This window comes from Babylonia areolata, chromosome 35 (genome assembly GCF_041734735.1).
Source record: "Babylonia areolata isolate BAREFJ2019XMU chromosome 35, ASM4173473v1, whole genome shotgun sequence".
Classification (NCBI taxonomy): Eukaryota; Metazoa; Mollusca; class Gastropoda; order Neogastropoda; family Buccinidae; genus Babylonia; species Babylonia areolata.
In genome coordinates, this window is record NC_134910.1 from 13,784,723 (window position 1) to 13,808,177 (window position 23,455).

General features: G+C 39.8%; 1 protein-coding gene across 5 annotated transcripts; it reads left to right on the forward strand.

The window, feature by feature from the left end:
• Nucleotides 1-357: 357 nt before the first annotated feature.
• LOC143278153 (acidic leucine-rich nuclear phosphoprotein 32 family member A-like) lies at nucleotides 358-22,839 on the forward strand. Of its 5 annotated transcripts, none has more exons than XM_076583197.1 (8): nucleotides 358-667; nucleotides 7,147-7,290; nucleotides 7,583-7,702; nucleotides 12,164-12,320; nucleotides 16,217-16,252; nucleotides 17,147-17,238; nucleotides 19,655-19,787; nucleotides 20,677-22,839. In XM_076583197.1, exons 2-8 carry the CDS (start codon nucleotides 7,231-7,233, stop codon nucleotides 20,754-20,756), a joined length of 678 nt encoding a protein of 225 aa, XP_076439312.1. In that variant the 5' UTR covers nucleotides 358-667; nucleotides 7,147-7,230; the 3' UTR covers nucleotides 20,757-22,839. The 5 variants fall into 5 exon arrangements, with proteins under 5 accessions (XP_076439312.1, XP_076439310.1, XP_076439311.1 ...); XM_076583195.1 differs by lacking the exon at nucleotides 358-667 and adding an exon at nucleotides 4,170-4,349 and having other exon boundaries at nucleotides 17,147-17,202; XM_076583196.1 differs by lacking the exon at nucleotides 358-667 and adding an exon at nucleotides 4,170-4,349 and having other exon boundaries at nucleotides 17,147-17,202; nucleotides 19,655-19,778.
• Nucleotides 22,840-23,455: the final 616 nt, after the last annotated feature.

Genomic DNA, 23,455 nt, shown 5'->3' on the forward strand with positions numbered 1-23,455 from the left:
AGCTGAACACGAAGCTAAAAATAACACCAGCCTCGCTCACAGCGAGTGATCGCTTTCGAAACGCCACAATGGTGGCGAAATCACTGATGTTGGCGCAGTCATCTGTCCCAAGCCCCGACTGCATTCAAGGACAACATAATCATGACCTTTCCTCGAACGTGCAAACACTTCCAATCAAACAGTAACCACGAAGATAAGTTTGCCAAATAAAAATAATTCCCCCAGCAATCCCTTTTTAATTCGTAAAACGTTTGAAAGACTGACGGTAGTCTTTCCAGTCTTCTCACGTTGCTTCGCTTGCACGACAGTTCACAGAGAACGTTGCAAGCATTCGGCAGCCAAGCCGGCTGGGCCAGTCAAATCGTTCAAGCTGGAATGTGCAAAACAGCCGCCATATTGAATCAGGGGCGTTGTGCATCCAGTTTTCAAGCAAATTCAACTTCAATTGGAAACAGTCACCAATATTTTATGTCTCATTTGATGATTTAGAGTGTTTGTGAAATTTTAGGAAACAAATTGTTCGTAACTCGTGCGATTTTCTGCGAGAAAATTGTGGCGATGTCATCGTCTGCAACTCAGCGTCTTTGTTGGAGATGTTTTTGTGCGAACATTTCAGAAAATGGGGTAGTTTGGCCAGATCAAATGTGTGCGACGGGATGGGAGACAGGTAAGATGGTCATGCGGGTTAGAAAGACAGGAAAATTATCATGAAATAAACACAACATGCAGTGTGGGAGGTGCGCCACGTAGAGCCTTTGTGTTAGGCAGGGTGGGCCGTGCCCCAATTTCCACGATGTCACGTGACGAGGAACCCGCGAAATTTGATAAGTGAATGTCGGACCGTGTTCACGGCAGACACGAGTGACGGGAACTGTATTCACGTGTCCAAGAAGTGAAAGCGACGTTTTCCATACAATGTTCTCAAACAAATCAGGAAAAAACACTGAGTGAAATCAACGTTAACCTATATAATCTGTGTGTTCGTGTTCATAAGATCAAAAAACAAAACAAAACAACAACACACACACGCACATGCATACGCACACACACACCTAGCTACAAGGAATACATACACCATAGTTTGGAGGAATCCAGACACTTATGACCACATGAAACAGTTTCAAGCAAACAGAAAGTGAATTTATAAATGGTGTGAAACTACTAATGAGTAGGTGAAGTAAATATTGCTATTGATTAATTACATCAAAATAACATGTGAAGAAACAGAATAAAGTTTGGGAATAGGTAAGAATTTTGGATACAAAATTAAAGAAAAAGGCAAGTGTGTGTGCGCGCACACATGCACGTGCGCGCGCACACACACACACACACTACTTTCATCTATTGTTGCTTTGGTTTGTTGTATCTTTTTGTGGAACTCATCTCTCTCTCTCCATATAAAGAAGTTTGATACTTAATTTATGCATGCACACAAACTTTGCTCATTCCCCAGGGCAAACCAAATATGAGTTATGAAATCAGCCGAACAAACTCATAAAGAAAAACATGATATAATAAAAAGAAGACTGACATGTATACAAAATCCATATGGATGCGCACCACTGACTTGCACAATCCTCTTGTTTCATCCCATCAATATTCACATGTGCACACATGTGCAAACACTCTGTCTCAAGCATGCTCATGATATGCATGTACACACTCAAACTAACACCATTATAAGTTGCCATTCATACATGTGATATGCAATGTACCTTTTCCTTACATTTGTGTAAGTTAGCGCAGAGAACAGACAGCTTAACAAATAAAAGATATGTTAAAGTATATTAGAAATGATGATTGAATGATAAGTGAAATTTTAAAAATCATGAATTACAACAGCTAATAGATATAAAAACAAAAAACATCAAATAAATGAATACATGATTGAATCAACATAAAAATCAGAAAAAAAAATTAACAGGTGATTATTTTTTCAGATGTTATATTCCATCACCAGTAGTGGCTGTTGAGACGGAATTTGAGAAAACAGCAAAAAAAGAAAACCCAAGGAAACCCAACAATGAAAAAAACCCATCATCATCATCTCCATAAACACACACCACTATCATCTCCACATAGAATATCAAAGATGAAATGCGGTTATATCAGAAAAGTATATATTTTTCTTCAAAACGTTGCTTTTTGAGATTTGAAAATCTCATTCAGCTAGCTTGTCTCCAAATTTCCTCTCTCTTTTTTTCTGTCTTTCTTTCTCTCCCTCTCACTTCTCAGGAAAGACTAAGACTGGTAGGTTGAGGATATCCATAAATATAACAATTGATTTATCTTGAACAAGGTGATGGAGACAGAAAACAAGTACAGGTAAACAATGACTTTTTTGTCATTATAAACAACAACAACAACAACACACACACAAAAATCACAGACACTTTCTTATTTTTTTTTAATATTTTTTTTAAGTAGAAAAATTTCAGTACATGAAATCAACAAAAATGTGTGTTACGAGCAAATGGGGGCTGTTTGAAAAGGGAGTGAAAAAGAGCACTCAATTATGACTGATTTGATATATAAACATACATATGTACATAGACATAATATGTTTATCATTTGAAATTTTATTGAAAATTCATTTATACAATCTTTGTTAAGATACTGTCAACCACTGCTCATATGAAGCGTGTGGGTGTGTGCGCGTGTGGGCACACGCACACATGCACACACACACACATGCTGTTTTTAAAAGATTTTTGTTCAGTGTGTCCCATTTAAAGGCACAGAATATGCCAGGAAAAAAGTTATTTAATGATAGCATGCGTTGTGTTGCCAGCAATGAAGTCAACATCATATGTATGAAGTGGACTTTTTCCAGTCATGTGACAATATTGTTCAGTATTGAATGATTTCATAAATTCATTGAAATCAAACAGATATTTGCTTGGAGAAAAAAAAAGTTAGTATAACAAGAACACATATCTTGGAGAAACATGTGTTTACAGCTTTAATGAATCAAAACAGACATCAGCGAGTGGTTCTCTTTCCTCTTGCTCAGTTAAACATACACACATACACACACACTCTCTCTCTCTCTGTCACACACATACATACACACACTAACACACACACACACTGACACAAATTATCTATTATTGTGACAGTGAGCTAAAAAAAAGAAGAAAAAAGAAAAAAAAAAGGATACTGATGAAGTTTGTGTGTGTGTGTGTGTGTGTGTGTGTCAAAAACAATTTTTGTCTGGTATTTACATGAAGTAATTACGACAAGTAAACATGCATGTGTGCCTGTGCTTGCATGCATGCATGTGTACATACTTTGTGTGTGTGTGTGTTTGTAAAAAATATGAAATGGTGTTATAACCTGATAAGCTGATAATAGATAATATGCTTGCCATAATTTTTATAGTGTGCATCGAGAGTTTACTAGAGATTTGCTTGAAATTAATATATCTAATTATTTATTGAAAATATACATTTTAACATTTGTTACCATTATTGGTATTGATGGTATGTAATTTGAGCAACATTTACTGTAATTCTATTTGATAAGTTATTATCTATTGATAACAAATGAGAAATAAGATCGAAAATTACTATCATATGCAATTTAGTGTTAGTCTTACTGTAATTTTATTCAATAGGTCAATGAATTGACTGCACATGAAAAAAAAATAAGGTAAAATTGCATACAGTTCAATGATAACATTGTATTATGAAAGCTCAAATTGTAATAATGTCAGAACAAAACTTGGACAACAAAACATGAAAATCTAAGAGAGAGAGTGTGTATGCAAATCACATTGCTAAGTATTATTTGGAATGTCTTCTAGAACAAGAGATTTGGGACTGTTTTCCTGAACAAAACTTGTCTTAGCAAAATCCAGAACGAATTCTCCTTGTTCATGACACAACACTCATTTTTCGTTTTATTTCTATTTTAGGTACTATTTTGTTATTAGGCATATTTTGAGGGGCAATATGACATTTTTGGATTTGTTTTTAACTGTTACATAAGGCATGTCTTAGAACTAAGGGAGGGCGAATATTTTTTTTAGTTCCTTTCTTTGTTGTTCGCTGGAAACCACGTGCGCATTGTTGTGGTTTCGTCACCGGAAATGGTTTTTGATTGGCTGCATTCAGCGACCTTTCATCCATATTCATGAAGGACCCGCTAATGCTGGGTTAGTGATCAGCCAATCGCTGGGCGTACAAGACCCCGCTTCTGTCCCGCGCGCTCTGTTGTACATCGAAGCGACGACTTGATAGTGCATTCGCAAACGCAATCGTGTTGATAGTGAAAACGTAAAAATCACAAAGATGTCGGGAATGCAAAAAAGGATTGAACTGGAGATGCGGGGAAGATCTCCATCAGAGGTAATGTACTGTTTATTTGTATGTATGGTCTTGAAATGCAGTCGAAAAAAAAAATCGCCCTTGCTCGATGTGCTTTCCTCAGTATGATTTTCCACTTAGCCATGTTGGTTCTTTCGCCGTCCATGCGTTTGGCAGACCCGTTATGTTTCTTTTCTTTTTTTTTTACAGGGCATTGTTCTTACCTTTCTACTAGAAATTGTTTGCTGTGGATTTTAGAATATGATGTTTTTTCTGTTTATCGTTTGTTTTTTTTATACGACGAATCTTTAATGACGAAATTGACTAAAAAAGAAGGCAACCCTGTGCCTGAGTAAAGACACTTGCAAACAGATCAAATATGGCGCCCTTTTTGGGACAAGCATTCCGATACGCGAACTATCGATCATTTAATGTTCGCTTTACATTTATTACGAGGAAACGAAAAGTCCCTTAATTCCATTCAGTACATCACACTTTTGACGTTCTAGTTTGTTTTGAATCAGCCGAGTTGGAACGGGACATGACACCGTCGAACACGCTCGAGGACTTGTCGAAAGTTAGGACGACCCCACTGTACATTACTGAACAAACCGATAAATATAAATATGTCCGCTGAGAAATGTAGTATTCCAGCATGCGACTGAGCAAAAAATTAACGCTCTAATGTGTATAAATACTTCATTTTCTTGGCTTGATTCGGCAGCTGCCAAGTCGAGACTTCGACTTGCCAGCCATCATACCTCGGTTGGGCTAAGCTTGGTCTTTCATGCAACACGAAGTTTTCAGTGCTCGTGGTTGATGACAGAGGTTGACTTGCTTTCATAGAGTTTATTGCTGATCGAAGTGTAGTATTCGGAGGTTCTGTGGTGAAATCATCTTGATATTGGCACTACTGAGCCATATAGAACAGTTCTGCTGCGATGTATTATAAATTTCTGTGATTGTGTGAACATGCGTTTCTGAGCAAAGGGAGATCAGCCGTTCTCGCTTATAAGCACAGCTTCTTGCTGTTGATCACAAGGCGTGTGTCCGCCATCTTGAAACGTAGACTTAGGAAGATTGATCGGTTGTTTTCTTTCAAGTTTGGGCTTTTTGTGGGGAGAACATTTTATTAAACGCAAAAAATTGTATTTGTTTCCAGTCTTCATCAAAATAATGTATTAATTTTGGTCAGATCGCGGCGCCGTGAACTGGCCACCGTGACCTCGTTTTGCTATCATTACCAGCAACCCAAAACACCCAACTGCGTGAGACAAAATGGCCAGACAAAGAAATAGCGAGTCACGCTTATGTTACGATTTTTCGGTCAACATCTTTATTGTTAATAATGTTAAATATGAGAGGTGTGATCGTTGCAAGACAAGCTTTATTTGGTCAATATTTTATTCTGCACATGATTATTGGTCACGCTGTCGAGTCTGCTAAACTGGCACATGGCATCCACGTCTTGGACGCTCTGCGCATGCATGCTTCTTGGGGTGGCAGGTCACCGGAGTCGGAACATTCTGGACTTCTAGATATTATGTCAGAGTTAGTCAGTCGAGCAGGGATGGTGGAAACTGACGTGACGTGATCGAACTATTAACTATTGTTGAATAATATTCCAGTGTTGGATTGTCCACCATACGAAGTTAACCATCGCTTGCAGTAAAATGGTTGCCAGAACGGAGGGAGTGATTTGGAGGTCACAAATGATGTGCATATTCATGAGAATGACGCGTGGAGTGTCGTCTGCTAGCGGTTTGCCGGCGTCTGGACGTCACAGTCGCGTTCCAAAAAGTGGGAACAGTGTTTAGTATTTGTATTTTGCTTTTAAAGAGAAGCGGTCTCGAAAATAATTCGAATGTTTTGTGTTGCAGCTAATGTAAAACTGTCACCCACCAACCCCCATCCCCCACAACATATAAAATTAATAGTATGCATATTGAAGTACTGAATCACACAAACTCCCTTGGCTTCTATTTGTGATTTCATTTTTAGTGCATCCCATAGGTGGAACTTGGGAATCAGATTTACATTTTTCTATGCCAATATTTGTTGAAACCAAATGAAAGCAAACCTGATGGATGTTCATATTTGTATTAATGGGAGCTTTGCTCAGTAACTACTCAGCTACAAAATCGCATTTACTGAGTAAGGAATTGGGTTGAATTGGTCTCATCTTGCATTTAATGTTGCTAAGGTGGTGTGAAAGTCAAGGTGCTTTGACAAAAAAGGCAAAATAAAAGGTTGCTTTATTGGTGGCTGAGTAGGAAAAAAGTCTTAACTGTTAAATAGGCTGCACATAATTTTTCATCTTTGGCAGTGATGAGTGAATGCAGTTTATCAGCATTATTGTATAATAGTATTAACACCATCAGATTTCTCAGGGAACCAAGAGTCATTTGACTCGGTTTACCCCCACCCCCACACACACACCCTTTTTTTTAAGGAGTAATTTAAGTTCACAAAATAGTTTTGTTTTGTTTTTTTAATAAATAAATCTGATGGTTGTCAAGAAGTGCATATCGGACATACTTAAGGCAGTAAGACCATTTCATCTATCATTTCTTTCATAAGTGTGTCACCGCTGCCCTTTCAGATGTTTCTAAATAACCCTTTTCCACTTAAGCTTTTAGGCCTTAAAATAGGTTTGGCCTTTTTGTGAAGATAATCATTCCATGTTCTAGTGTCTTTTGTTTCTCTGTTTTGTGTAGTGTACTATGAGCTTCGTTTATTTTTCTTCTAAAGTTCTGTTCCTGACACAGTTAATTATAGTTGAATTATACAGACTGTGTGACCACAGAACTGATGTTGGGCATTGTGATTATTGTTTCAGATCAACGAGTTGAATTTGGATAACTGCAGGGTGACAGAGATTGAAGGCCTGACAAGCGACTTCTCTGCCCTTGAGTCCCTCAGTATGATCAACGTCGGTTTACAGTCTCTGTCTTCATTTCCCAAATTGTGCAACCTGAAAAAAGTGAGTCCTGAGTTGTGTTGTGATGGTGACTGGTTAACGTTAAACTGGTGTGAATGCACATGGACAGGTAGCAGGCCAAGTAAATGTAGTTCTCATATGTTCATTGTTTCTTTTTGTCTGCTTGCACCAAATGTTTTCTTTCTCTGAGACATCTTATCATTACTCGTATTCCGTATTCGGGAGAGACTGATAAATTTAAACATCAGCTGTTTATTTTCTGTGCGGTTGTACTTGTTTATATATAGTAGTATATCTACCTGCCTGTGACGTGGTGGTTTCATTTTGTGTGCAGTTGGAATTGAGCGACAACAGAATAACAGGTGGTTTGCAAGCCTTGACGGGTTGTCCTAAACTCACACACCTCACGCTCAGTGGCAACAAAATCAAAGATCTCGACGCTCTCAAACCACTGGTAAGTGCCCCGCCCTTTTGTGTCAGCTATCTCCGACACTGATTCATTCTCTCTTCCTCCCTTTGTCTCTTTTTTTTGTTTGTATCCAGTTGGGAAGTTCTCTAAACAGCTGTTGCTTGTCAGGGCATTACAAGAAATGGAAGTGTTGGGCAGAGCATGCATTACTTATGTATAGAATGCAGAGATATGAGAGTGACAGCCATTAATATGAAGAAATGATTTGCGTTTTGGTTGCGTGGCTGCTTTGCATCTTGGCTGTATGATGAGATTGAGCATTGGGCAATGAACACCATGATTCCAGTTGCTTTGCTGACAGCCATCACTTGAATAATAAGCAGGCAGTATTTACTTCTTTTTTTTCTTTTTTTTTTTTTTAATATAAAAGATTGGACTGTTTCTGTTTCTTTGTTTTAAAAGAAACTAGGATTTGAAAAGACATTTTTTTGAAACATAATTTTATATGTACTGGTCACATGTGCTTGTGTAGTTATGTGGTTATGTATTCCTTTTAATTTTTGTTTTTGAACTACTTAATCATTTTCATGTTTTAAGTTTTAAAAATAATAAGTGTTTGTTGAATAAAACTGATGCTGAAGGAAGAAGGAGATGGATATTTTAAATACTTGGATGTGTGCATGGACATTTATAGACATTGGATATGCGAGTTTGTGATTGTCACAGCATTGACTGATAAGACAACACAAGGTTGACAAAAGCAGCCTATGTGACTGAAGATTTGAAATGTGAAAAAAGGCATGTTTGGGCTGTGTGATGAGATTGAGCATTGGGCAATGAACTGTCATGATTCCAATTGCTTCACTGACTGCCGCATGCTAAAAAATTGTGTGTCACTTTATTTTGTCGACAGGTCAGACTACTGGATAAGTTTTATTGTAGGGGTTTAATTCCCAAGCATTGCTGTGATATTGGCAAGAAATAAAGCAGTGGTACCTGGTCAGTGCTTAGATGCAGGCTTAATGAGTTAATGAAATTCTGCTAAAAAAGACAAATGTTGGACAGGTTATTGTGCTTGCGTTTGAAGTAGTGCATGTTTCATAGTTTGTTTTTAGTTATTAATACTTCATGTTGTTTTCACTTGCATCTGGTCTTATTTAAAGTATATTTTAATTACACATACTTAACCGTGACCCAACTATATTGAATAAACTGTGGAGCCAATAGTGGAGGGACAGAAGGATGTTAAATTGACATGGCCAGTGTTGATTTTTGATTTGGAAATGGTCTGTATGGGAATATTTACGCAGCCTATAAGTTTGTGACAGGGTTAACACTTTAGATGGAGCTGGACAGAACACTAATTGATGAAAAAAAAAGTGTATGCCAAAAGTGCAAAATGTGTAAAAATAGATGTGTGTTTGCTGTGTGATGAGATTGAGCATTGGGCAATGAAATGACATGATTCCAATTGCTTTGCTGACAGCCAACGCTTGCGATGAAGCATATGTTTGTGACAGGGTTAACACTTTAGGTGGAGCTTGACAGAACACTAATTGAAAAAAGTGTATGCCAAAAGTGCAAAATGTACAAAAATGGATGTGTGTGTGCTGTATGATGAGATTGAGCATTGGGCAATGAAATGACATGATTCCAATTGCTTTGCTGACAGCCAACGCTTGCGATGAAGCATATGTTTGTGACAGGGTTAACACTTTAGGTGGAGCTTGACAGAACACTAATTGAAAAAAGTGTATGCCAAAAGTGCAAAATGTACAAAAATGGATGTGTGCTTGCTGTGTGATGAGATTGAGCATTGGGCAATGAAATGACATGATTCCAATTGCTTTGCTGACAGCCAAGGCTTGCGATGAAACATATAAGTTTGTGACAGGGTTAACACTTAAGATGGAGCTAGACAGAACACTAATTGATGAAACAAGTGAATGCCAAAAGTGCAAAATGTGCAAAAATGGATGTTTGCTTGCTGTGTGATGAGATTGAGCATTGGGCAATGAAATGATATGATTCCAATTGCTTTGCTGACAGCCAAGGCTTGCGATGAAGCATATAAGTTTGTGACAGGGTTAACACTTAAGATGGAGCTAGACAGAACACTAATTGATGAAACAAGTGAATGCCAAAAGTGCAAAATGTGTAAAAATAGATGTGTGTGCTGTATAATGAGATTGGGCAATGAAATGATATGATTCCAATTGCTTTGCTGACAGCCAAGGCTTGCGATGAAGCATATAAGTTTGTGACAGGGTTAACACTTAAGATGGAGCTAGACAGAACACTAATTGATTAAAAAAAAGTGTATGCCAAAAGTGCAAAATGTACAAAAATGGATGTGTGTGTGCTGTATGATGAGATTGAGCATTGGGCAATGAAATGACATGATTCCAATTGCTTTGCTGACAGCCAATGCTTGCGATGAAGCATATAAGTTTGTGACAGGGTTAACACTTTGGATGGAACTAGACAGAACACTAATTGATGAAAAAAGTGTATGCCAAAAGTGCAAAATGTACAAAAATGGATGTGTGCTTGCTGTGTGATGAGATTGAGCATTGGGCAATGAAATGACATGATTCCAATTGCTTTGCTGACAGCCAACACTTGCAGTGAAGCACAGTGCTTGCTGTAGTCACTGCTTACTCTTTTAGCACTGAAAGGATTACAGCTTGTGCAGTGCTCTTTGCCTGTGAGGTTTTTAATCTGCAGCTATCATAATGTGATAATGGAAGGGGGGGGGGGGGGGAGGTGATCACTTCACTTGTATATTGCATAACCTATCACATTTACACTGTATGAAAGTGTTTTTGGTGTCATTTACTGTAACGGATGCAAAACATAAGCATATTTAACCAAACTGGGAGTATTATACAAACTCACTTTTTTTAAACAGTTGTACTGTTCTGAGGTGCTATTATCACTTTATACATCTTTGAACAGTTTGACTTGACTCAAGCAGTAATTTTAGAATATAAAGATTTTTAGAAGAGATGCAAGGGTGCTGAAATGCTGGAACTGCTCAAACTTGAGTGTGAAGTCAGCTGGAAGTTCAAGTTGTGTCCTTTTTCGTCACTTTTCAAAATCAGCCAGGATTCATTACTCCATAAAGCTAAATTTGATTTTCTATTGTTACCAGTCTGTCTGGAACTTCATGGATGCAGCACGTGAGCTTGTAACATATGTAACACCTCTGATTGAGTTGGACAAAACACAAATTTAACTACACATACTTCACCGTGACCCATTAGTAGCATGAATTAACAAAAATAGCTTATGGAAGAAGGAAAAAAAGTGCAAAAATGGTACGAGTGCTGTGTGATGAGATTGAGCATTGGGCAATGAACTGACATGATTCCAAATGCTTCACTGACAGCCAACACGTTTTTAGCTTTGGATGCTATACTTGAACAATAGATACCTTTTTTCTTTTTCTTTTTTTCCTCTGGTGTACTTCTATGGATTTCTGTTGTCTGTGTACTTGTGTTTTTGGATCACTCCCCCAGTAAAATGGTTTATAATTCTTCTTTAAAAATTTTTATTTTTTTAAAAATTTTTTTTTTTAATAGGTTTTTGTTTGTTTGGTTTTTTATTTTTTATTTTTTTAATATTCTTATTTTTTTACATAAATGAATGAAAAGCCATATTGCTGGAGGAAGAATAGGATGAGTGAGTTTTCAAAACCACATGGCCAGTATTGATTCCTGTTCCAAACCAACATGTGATTAATTATGATTTACAAGTATAATGTTTTTGAAAAGTGTTGATGTCACAGCTGGAGTTGACATGTAAATCTGTGAATGGAGCCACTTATCCTGTTGCATAGAAATGTATGACAATGGCATGTGCCAGATTATTTTTCATTATTTTTTCCCTTCTAATTCCAGATAGCTTACATTGATTAAAAAAGAAAAAAGCAATGCTCCCCCTAAATGAGCGTGGGGCATGATGCTAATAAAGAAAAATGTTTGGAAGTTTAATTTTGAAATTATTGAAACATGGAGACCACTGTTCCACTGGCTGGCAATATCAGTAGTATATGATGAAACTGAGCATTGGGCAGTGAACAACATGATTACAGTTGTTGTACTGATTGCCAACATTACAAGGCATTGTTCCAGTAGTACTCAGCTGCTGGTCCAATGAAGTGGGATGGGGTGTCCTGGTGAGAATGTGCTTGTTTGATATGATTTTTGACTTGGAAAGGAAAAATAGTGTTTTACTTACTGTAATTATCATTATATGATACAGTAACATTGATGATGGTGGTGTGTGAATACACTACACATAAAATACTATGAATGGCAGTTGTTTTTTGTTTGTTTTTTGTCTTTCACAAAAATGCAGTGACTAAATCCAAGATAGTGCATATTGAAATAGCTTGATTTGCTGGCCAAACTGACGCAGACCATGCTGACTTTGGTTCTGTCACTGTTCAACTTCAAGACCAACCACTGACCCCCCGACAATCAACTTGCAATGTGTTCACAGAAAGACTTGACCAACCTGAAGAGCTTGGACTTGTTCAACTGTGAGGTGACAAACCTGGAGGGGTACAGGGAGAAAGTGTTTGAGATGCTGACCCAGATCACCTACCTGGACGGCTACAACCAGAAGGACCAGGAGGATGAGGAGGACGAGGATGATCGTGAGTTGGAAGCTATGCTAGCCTGGGCTTTTTATTTGAAACCAGGGGTGGAAGTGTCTCTGTATTTTTATGGATTTCTGTTGTGGAGTTTTGGGGATTTAAAAAACCAGTGGGGGAATCTTCTCTTTTACTTTATATCAGTATTAAGATTATCATTTTGGCTCCTTGAACCATGTCCACACGCATTTAAGTATAATGAAATTCAGTCACTCCCACCCAATGAAACAAGCGTGTATGTGTGTGTGTTTCTCCCCAAAAGTATGCCGTGTTTAGTCAAGGAAGCCTAACACTTTCTGTCGGTGTGAACGTGTGTAATTATATATTATAATTATGTAATTATATATTTAATTACACATACTTAACCGTGACCCAACTAGAGCAGACTCCAGCAGGGGTCTGACATTCCTGTCCTCCCGGAAGTAGGTAACCTCCCATTTGTTCCGCTGGCTAGCGCCCTCTATTTCTCGTGACTCGATCTCTTGTCATGTCATTGGCATATTCCTGACATCATCACTTGAGTTAATGGAAGTGTATAATCCCTTTGCACATATATGTATTCATTTTCATACATTCATCCCTTCCTTGCTTTCGGATGACATCTGCACTCACAGACAAAACTGCCTCATTCACACCTGAATGTATGCTCCTTCACATCTCAGTAGTGGCTGGTCCTTAGGGACCCACACACACACCCTTCCCACCCACAGGGCAAAGGATGCCCTCTCCTGGTGCATGGAGGGACAAGGCAACCCAAATCATTTGTCTGCAACAATCACCCACAGGGCTAGAGATGCCCTAACCTGGTACAAAGAGGGATGAGGCAGTCCATCTTAGAGGTGCCACTCTGGACACACATGCCCTTCATTCCTTCCAAGTTTTAGCGGGCCCAAAAACTGCCCACTGGGCAGGAGACAATCACCCTAAGTCCATCTCTTCCACTCCTCACTAGTAGCAGAAGGCCTGGGTAATAACTGTTTTCCTCTACACTCGGGAGAAAGGCATATTGACGAGGACGGATGCGTCTCACAAAGCACAACGAACCATTCATTACCCACAGGGACGTACCTTTCTGCCCACTCATACTGACACGGCAGATGCCGCGTTCAAGCACATTACTTCGCCCCGTCATCTTACTTGAACAGAGATCCAGCATCGATGTCTCAAACAATTGGCGTTTGAAAGCAATTTCTGCACTTGGTCTTCCCTGCACGATCCTTTCAGCCTCAACACACATCCACTGCTGTGGTTACAGATGGGCATTCCTTCTCAAGCCTGTCAGAGGATGACTTTGTTGTCACTTCGGAAGCAAGCACCATGTCTTTCAGACACATAGTTGCACCACAACTCCTTCCGGCTTCCTTACATTTCAACTTAACCTGCATGGTGGACACCTTCATCCCTCAGGCACACAGCAGCTGTTTCCTGATTTACCCATGCTGACTAGTGTCCTCCTAGGACCAGTATATGATAATTCAGTTGTGTACGACAATAACCATTAGAACAGCAGATGAGGCAACGAGTGTTTTGCCCAAGCTGCATCCCCAGTCCCTCGATCAAGAGGGCCTAAGGACTCACTATAGGGACGGATCCCAAACGCTAGTTAGCCCCCAAGGCTACAGCACTAAGTCCCGGTGCAATTTGACTTGTCTGAGATACATAGTCAAGACTACAGCACTAAGTCCCAGTGCAATTTGTCTTCCAGTCTGAGAGACATAGTCCTCCATGAAAGACTAAGCTGCAAATGATTTCCCTTTGCAATTCAGAAACCGCTGATAATATAGCTCTCACTTTATTGTTGGCCATACTGAAAACGCATGTCAGATCAGTGATTTGATGTAATTGGCCAGTATAACACATCAAGAGCCACTTTCCTCCCTGCCCCCGCCCTGCTCCATCCCAGACTTAGTGCGCACCACACACAGCCTGAGGCCTGTCATGGATCCGGTCCCTTTTTTCTCTAAAGAACCTTCAGCGAAAATTTTCCCCAAGGAAACCCTCTTCCATTAGGAATTCCACCACAGAATGAGACTCAGTGACCTGCGGGCACATGAAGTGCACTCCCACAGCCTGATCCAACCCAGCCATTGACTGCCGACAACTTTCTGCAGGTTACTCCAACATGCCACACTCCGGTAGAGAAGCCACCAAGCCTTCCGTATGCCCCTTCGTGATGGTACCTACCTGGGAAATTACACAGCCCTGTCCCAGAGACACCAGGGACCTCAAGTCTCTTGTTGCCAAATGTCTGCCCTTCTATGCATAGGCAACATGCCAGTGCTGTCTTTTTTTTTTTTGGCAACGACAGAAAGTGGCAGGGGGAGCACCTATCGCCTGTCAGCTCTTATGAAGGAGCTCTACAGATCTGGCTGTCACGTCACGCCTCAGGCAAGCCCAACATGGTGGCCTACCACTGTCTCGTGCCTCAGTTTCCTCCAAACACATATATCACTTCCAATATTGGCCCACAGCCGATGTGGAATCAGATCAAACCACATGTGCACCTCCTTGCATTGACACTCAACTGCGCTCAAGTGAGACAACCCTATAGGGTATGTGTTTCCTTCCCTTCCTGTGATTCGAAGGGCTCTCAGTAAAGTGTGGATTCAACACACCGAAGAGATTTTCTTTGCGCTACATTTATCAGTACAGCTGTGGTCCACAGACCTCTCCCACAGTACAGCTGCGGACCTCAGTCTTCTTTTGCCCGCACCAATATCCTTAGGTGACACAGTACACTCTACCTTCATCGAATTCTACTTGAGGGACATCTATCGCTTTAGGGATGATGGCTCAAGAGGCGTTGCCTCTGCAGTGGTCACACAACAGGCCATCACAGCGCACTGGCGATAGAACAGAAGGATTGAGACTTGATGCCTCCTCAGCCAGAGCACATGAAGTCAGAGCATGGTCCTCTTCTCTCGCCTTAGCGCACTCAACATGGCTGCAAGATATCATGGATGCTGCCTACTGGAAAAACCCTGCCATCTCATCGACTTCTACCTGAGAGACGTCGCACGCCTGCGGGATGATGGCTCAAGAGGCATCACTTCTGTGGTAGTTGCACAATAGGCCATCGCAGCACACGGACAGTAGAACAGGCGAGCCCTCCACCTTGTCGCGCTATTCTGCACTAGTTGGGTCACGGTTAAGTATGTGTAATTAAAAGGAAATTTTCCATCTAAAATTACGTTTAAATAACATCTTACCGTGACCCAAATTTAAGACCCTCCCGTCCTCCTAGCTTCCTGTTCTCCCTGCTTGCTGCGCTGGTGATGGCATATTGCCGTCAAAAGAGGGCGCTAGCCAGCGGGACAAAGGGGAGGTTACCTACTTCCGGGAGGTTATCGGCCGTAGTACTTTCATTTTCTCCGCATAGGCGGATAGTAGTTTGCACAGGACGGGAATGTCAGACCCCTGCCGGAGTCTGCACTAGTTGGGTCATGGTAAGTACGTTATTTAAACATAATTTTAGATAGAAAATTTCCTTATTGGAACTGTGGCAGCATTTGGTTTAAAGTTGTGGGATCTTGCAGGAATGAAACTGGCTTAGTGTTTTAATATTTTCTACAGGTTTCTGCCTGCTTAAAGTTTTACCAGTGATAAGGAACTGGAATGAATCTGGTATCAGAATTTAAAAAAACAAAAAAAAATGTTTCATAAATGTAAACATTTGCCTTGTCAGAAGCTGCATAGATCAGTCTATAGTATTCTTTAAAATTACGTTAATGTGCTCCCACCTTGTATGGGAATGTATGTGTGTTTGTAAAAGGCTTTATTATTATTTATTTTTTTAATTGAAAATCATAAGTTACAGGCAAGATGCAGCACCATATATTTATACAGCTTTGTTATGATCTGAAAATTCAAACTAATCAGTTTGCGGTTCTGTTTTTCAGCGGATGAGGTTGATGATGATGACGACGATGACGATGGTAAGGAAAAGACCAAATGATTATATTGGACCTGTCACAGGAGTTTGATTTTTATATGTATATGTTTTTTATGATGTAAAACTGCAGTGCTGAATCATACCTACTAAAATATTTTGAAACAGTATAGAATGTTAAATGAATATTGTCTTTGGAAAAAAAAAAAAAAAGGTTGTGAACAGTGTGTGTGATTTGAGACTAAGTTTATTGGAACAGTTCTTGTATTGCAAACCCTCTCTTCCAGGTTACCGGTGCTTGGTTGCTTAAAAAAAACAAAAAAACAGTTTAAGGAATGTTTATGTCATGGATTGGTTATTACAGAGCAAGATCAGCGCTAAGTGTCAAGAACAGCAGTGGTGAAAATGGACAGTGCTATTGTATTGTGTGTGACAGCTGTGGCATTGAACTAGTTTGAAAACTGGGGATGGGGCATGATGATCATCTGTTCATGATGTAGAACAAAATGCAGGGGAAAAAAAGATCTGCATACACGCACACACAGACACACACACACACACACACACACACACACACACACACACACAGTACTGTTGTAAGCATGTTACTAGATCTGTTTTGTGTTTTTATGTATGATGTGTATATTTCTTGTGAGAGAAATGGTAATGTTTCCAATTAGTCTGTATTTTTTCGTCCTCCAGCGAAAAATTGATGGAACGTTCATTGCGTTAATGCCTTTTTCTCTCCCAGTTTTTCCCCCACTCCCAGATTTTCACGAGATCAGTGTTAAAGTTTTTCACTCCTGATAAGGGCAAAGGCTGAGGTCAGTTGAGCTAAAAAAAGACAGTGATACAAAGATGAATGAATGTGTGTATACAGGAGAAAATGATGTGGAATAAAGCAGCAGTGGGCTGCCTGTGCTTTTTTCTTGTCCTGCAGATGATGAAAACGAGGATGATGACGACGACGACGAGGAAGTGGATGGGGAAGACGAGGTTGGTCTTGACTACTTGGTGAAAGGCCAGATTGAAGTTAGTGAGACATGCCACTCATGTGTACCTTTTCTCTAGTTTCCTTGTACAGTGTAGTCGCTGGCAGGCTGGATGTACTCTGTGTGGCCTAGTTGGAGACTTGTCTGGAGGTTACCCCCACCCTGACACATACCCATTCACATCCCTTTTTTTTTTTTTTTTTTTTTTTTAATTTTTTTTTTATTATATATTCTCCTTCCCTCCACATCCTTCATTTCCAAGAAAGCCTTTGTTTTGGGGGAGAGAATGTTGAAGCTTGACGAATTTGTTTGGAGGAAGACGAAGAGGTTTTTTTTTTTTCCCCCCCAAGTCATGATATTCTTCTGTTCGGTCAGTTGAGGGTAGAAAGCTGTGGCCTCGTACATATGTGGTGCTTTCAAAACTAATGAGCAAATTTCCTCTTTTTTTCTCCCTTTTTTTTTATATCGGTCAGAAGTAATTGATAGTCAAATGGAAATTTCCAAGGATGCATTTTCCACGAGGGGAAGGTTCTTTCTCTTTTGTTAGAGCATAATATAGAAAATTTGCTAAGTTGAAAGTCCTCTAAGGATGATGGAGTTGAGCTGCTAGAACACAGGTAGCTTCTTGTCCACAGTTACTTGGTGTCCAATGGATTTTTTGTAGTAGATTACAGAAAATCAGCATGTGATCAAGATTATGCTGTGTGAAACAAATGTGAAGGGCAAAGATCCCCTATTTCATCTCCCAGTTTTTTTTCCAAGCTCTTTCCCCACACCCTTTCAGACAGCTCTGGCGCAAAGTAAATCATGATGTGGTTTTAACACGCTGTCCTCAATCTTCAAACTCACCAACCCTTCTTGTATGCTTTGGCAGTTGATTGTATTGATTTTTAATTTTTATTTTATTTTGTTGTTTTCAGTTTATAATTTGTTGCAGTTTTGCATGGATGTTTGGCCTCTTTCCCCCCCCTTTTTTATGAGCAAGTAAAGACCCAGCAATCTGTATAAATCTTTGAGTATTGTGCAAATGGATTTTATTTATTTAAAAAAAAAAAAAAAAGACAAAAAAATGTTTGGACAGGTATTAGATTGTTCAGATTGGTTTAGGATAGAGGGGTATAGAACTTCAGATACTTGAAGTCCCATGAGGCAAAGGCACACAGCTTCAAACCATTGTTGCTTGATGCTTTCCAAGAGCTTGAGTAACAGTGATCAAGATGTGCAGAGAAATAAAACCCAGAAAGTACAACCCACCACCCCCACAAAATAAAGTGGGTTAATTGAGATCCTCCCCCCACCCCCAAGTTTGGTCTGCATGTTCAGTATCATATGCGGCTGCATGGTGCTTTCTTTATAGATGTATGTAATTTTTATTTGTTATTTTTGTGGAACTTGTTACTGTGTTTACTAATTTTGAAGTATTGGTTTTGTTTTTGCTCTCAGTTTTTATCTTGTGTTACAAATATTATTTTACGTTGTCCATTACACTCAACATTGAATGATGATTGTGCAGCACATAAGAGTAAATGTAAAACTTTTTTCTCAAGTGTTTTGAGTGGAAAGGTGCACCCGAGAGTATTTAGTTGGAACCCTATGTGAATCTGAATGGTCTGATGAAAGTGGAGCAAAGTTTGCTTTAAAGATGTTTTGTAAGATTTATTTCATTCTAATGAAACTGTTCGGTACTTGTTGAGTTTAAGAAGGGTAAAAAAGAAAGAAGATTTTCAATTGTTTTTTAAAATTTAGAATATGCATTGATGGACAAACGGACTACGTCTCCCTCTCATCAATAACCAGAGATTTAGCTAAGATTATTTGAAGGAACTCATATTAGGCAGAAATATGAAGGTGTGCGAGATCTTGTAAAGAAGATTGTTTTTGGTGTTTTTTTGTTCTTTTTTTTATAGCAAAACAACAGTGAATTACTTCATAAGTTGTACAGCTTCTCTTTGGTTCCTCCTCCAGAGAGGTAAACTTAACAAAGGAAACAAAGCGAGAGACTGTAGCCAAGGAAAGCGATATGCATTATATCCTGACTTTGCCAGGCATCCTGTTGCCTACTGCAGAGAAAAACTACACTCCAGAAAGCTTTCTGAGGAGTTGGGGGAGGGGATTGGGGAGATGTATCATAGGTGAAAGAAATTCCCCCTGAATCTGTAGTTGAACCAGGTGTAGAAAACAGTGAAGGGGGACAGGTGGGGAGGGAGTAACAAAAAAACAACAACAAAAAAATGAGTCCAGTAATAGAATAGTGAGTCTGCTGAGGACTCGACAGAAGTAAAGCAGCTTGTTAGAAAAATTGACTCAGAAGTTTTCTCCCTTACTATTTTCATGAGACAGACTAGGTGTGCACAATATATGTATAACCGAGATGCTGCCTTCAGAGCGCCGTGAAAGTTGAAAGCTGAGTTCCTTCCAATCCCTGAGGTAAATGTTGAGTATCTATCTTTGTGCAGGACGACGAAGAGGAAGAGGATTTTGATCCTGAGGCGGACGACGACGATGACGATGAGCTTGGTGAGGGAGAAGAGGAGGAGGAGGAAGGAGAGGAGGGAGATGAGGACAATGAGGATGAGAATGGTGAGCAGGGTGAGTGAGAATGAAGTTTTTTGGGTTTTTTTTTTCTTCTCAGTGATAGTATAGTTTCTTTTAGGTCCTAAATATACGTCATTGTATATATGCTATGAAATCATCAAGAAGTATAAAGTTTCTTTCAGGTCCTAGATATACATCATTGTGTATATGCCATGAAATCATTAAGTAGTCATTCTCTTTCTTTTGTTTTTCTTTCTTCGTCCCATGACTGGATACTGTTTATGGGCTCAAATATGCCCCTTGATTTTTTATATTTTTTTAGATTAAGCAGTGGGTCATAATCATATTAGTTTCTTTGATCTTATCCAGGGTCCATACAGGTTTTTAAACTTGCAGAAACAGTCACTGAAAATGTTAAAATCTTTTCGTCAGAACTGTGACATCCATGACGAAATTTTAGCCTTTCAGTGACCTGGAAAAAAAACAACAGGAAATGGAGACGTGCAAGCACATGCAGTTCTTGCTAAAACTTAACCAGGGAACTTCCATGAAAATCAGACAAAAGTGGGTCTGCAAATTCTGCCTAATACCATGGCTTTTATCTAGGTTCTTGATTTGGTAGGCAGTTTTTTGGGGGGTTTTTTGGGTTTTTTTTCTGTCCCCTGGTGTTTCTTGTATCAAAAGCAGAGTTGGTTGGTTTTTTCCCTTCCCATGGCTGGCTTCTGTTTATGAGCTCATATGAGATGATTGGAACCACATAGTCTAGGGTCATCCTCTTCATGCTCAGATTTCCAGACCAACTCTGTATCTCTTAGCCTGGTTGATGCTGGGATGTGTTAAGAGAGTACAGCCATGTCAGGTTAGTCCTAGACGCAAGTGGACTCCCATAGCAACATTTTCATCACCCCACCTCATCATTAAAAAATGTTGTGTGATGTTGCAGAGGAGGATGAGGACGAGGAGGAGGTGGAGGATGGTCCCCGGGGGCAGAAGAGGAAGCTTGAGGACGAGGAGGACGCATAACCTCGTGTACAGCAGCAACATCACCCTCTCATCTCATCTCGGCACCCGTCGTCATCACCACCACAAGCCATCACCACTACCACCATCATCACTACTATATACATACCATTGTGTTTACTTAACGTCATTGCTCATCGTTACATTTCATGGGAAAACACAAAACGCCCCAGCACCAAGAGACCAGAGAGAAGAGTTGGGGGTGTCCGGAGAGAGAGAGAAGAGAGCGAGTGTGCAAGGACAATGAAAGTGTAGTGTCAGCCCCCACCCCCAGCCCCCTCCCACATACCCCTTTCTCCCCTCTTCCCCACCCCAGGCTTTGGCCCCCGTCCCCCCTTGCCCTATTGGACGCTGAGCAGAGTGTGTTGTTGTTATTGGCAACTGTTTGGGAGTTGTCTGTCTGTGCGGGCACCGTCCTCTGGAAACCTTGGTTGACTTGTGCACGCATGCTACGGAGAAAGGGGTTGGCCTGTGTGGACCTGGAGGTTGGCTCCCTGGACTGCGGATCACCCCCCCACCCATACATTATTCTCCTCTTTTTTTTTCTTTACTTTTTTTTTTAATGTGTGTTACAATTACATATATAAATATATATATCAACAGATTATCATCCTAGAAAGTTTTGACTTGAGGGTCTTTTTAGTGTTGTCGCAGACGGCATGTTATCCTTTGAGGACCTGCAGCAAACCATGCTGTCTTGTGGACAATGGGTTAGGGTGTTAATGTGCATACATACATACATACATACATTGCCAGTGTTAGGACAACTTCCTGAGTGTTGAAATACCTTTCGTTCTCTTGTTTTTGATATGACTTGGAACTTGGTTCCATTTCCACAGCATAGATGGAGAGAAATCCAGTCATGTTACCACCCCTTTTTTTCCCCAGAAAGAGATGAAAAAAATATTTTATTCAAATTATATTTAGACAGTTGTAAAGGAACATCAATTAGAAAGTTTCAGCTATGTATATATATATTTTTCGTAAAACAGAAAAATAAGGGGGTATCAGGTCGTTTGTTGTGAGTTCTGTTTATGGGAGTGTGAGTTTGAGTGGTTTTTTGTTGTTGTTTTTTTGTTTGTTTTTGTTCACATGTGAAGACAGTTTCTGTAGCTAAGCCTGTTTCTATGTGGGCTCTGTACTGTGCCTCATAAGGCCCACATGTGGACCTTGCAGCTTCCATGTGGACATCCGACTGCCAGAATCGTATCACTTGGAAAGAACGTTTTTAGTTCCTTTCTGGATGGCTGAGTTTTGGATACGTGCACATTATTGGGAACAGGTGTTGGATAAACGTAGCTTCGTAAAGGGTTGTCATGTGAACAATGTCATGCAAACAGGAATGGAAGCAGCCGTAGTTGGGGTTCGTGCCCTTTCAGTTTCAACTGTGGGAAAGGAACCTTGCTAGTACTCAACCTCAAATGACATAGTTCCTTGAGGGTGGGTTGAGGATGGTAAGAACTGGAAGTGTTCAGTTTTGTGCAGTGTTGATGATGGTGGAAATGTGAAAGTCTGGCTGAAATGATCTCTTGTTTGCAGAAGTGTGGCCGTTGTGTGCATGGAAATTGTTGGGTCAGTCTGGGTCTCTCCTGAGCCTGCCTGATGCCTGTTGTTCTATGCAAACTCAGAAGTCTTCATTAGTTGTAGGTCAGATTATTTGCTTCCCCTCCATGTGGTGATATGGTTGTAGAGAAATATAGACTGTAACTGTATATTTTGGGATTTTAAAAAAAGAAAAGAAAAAAAAAGTGAAGCAAAACAAGCCAAGCTATCTATGGGTGGTGTGGGGATCTTTAGGTATATTTGATATTGTACATGGTTTGAATTAAGGTCTGCAGAATCTGACATTTCATTGGGAGAATGTGTTGAAGGTATGTGTAGAATCTCCCCTCCCCCCTTGCCCCCATGTTTTCAAACTCTGTCTCTCTGCTATGTCTTGTGTGCTGTCCCAGTTTTACATCTGTTTTCTTCTTTGTGAGTTGAGCATTACAGTTGAGTTGTCATCTATCATTTTTAAAGTTATTATGAATGATGCGGTTCATCACTTCTCATTGTGTTCTGTGCAGAATAAATCATGTGCATCGTTTTTTGGCTGGTGTGCTTTCTTCTGGGTTTTTTCTCTCCTTTTTTTGTTTCGTCTCCCTTGTAAATCTTTCAGCACAATTTGTGTAGCCTTTCCTATCCAAAAGGTTATAGCAGTAGATTTTTAATTGGTGTGAGAAACTAAAGGGATGTCACACTTTGCATCTATCATTCACATATTACACTCTCTTAGTGTTGACAGTGACTATTCTGAATATTATTGTCAGGGTGGACAAGTCTCAAAATGCTTTGATTTAAAGCTGGAAAATGCTTGAACAGTGTCCAGACTTTGCCAGTAAGTTGTATAGAGTATTTCATCAATCATGCTCATTCCCTAACAAGTTGTGGACAATTTTATCAATCATGTTTATTCCCTAATTGATTTCACTTGTTAAGATTTTTTTTTTTTAAGAAAAAAAAAGAAAGAAAACAGTTTGATGAATCAGGATTCAATGTGCAAACACTGCTTACAAAGTTTTGGCATAAAGATGAGCACACTGGCGCACAAGCACAGCTCTGGCATAGGACAAAATGAGTCTAGGCACCAGACAAGTCTATCATGAAATGTCACATAGAAAAGCACCACATGGCATGCATCCTACTTACAAAATCAAGACACT

Excerpts from the sequence above, each read along its gene's own strand:
- LOC143278153 (XM_076583192.1), top strand. The coding sequence starts at position 4,293 with ATGTCGGGAATGCAAAAAAGGATTGAACTGGAGATGCGGGGAAGATCT. Across the intron at positions 7,291-7,582 it reads AATTGTGCAACCTGAAAAAA|TTGGAATTGAGCGACAACAG; the intron begins GTGAGTCCTGAG and ends TTTTGTGTGCAG. Across the intron at positions 17,239-19,654 it reads TGGTGAAAGGCCAGATTGAA|GACGACGAAGAGGAAGAGGA; the intron begins GTTAGTGAGACA and ends ATCTTTGTGCAG.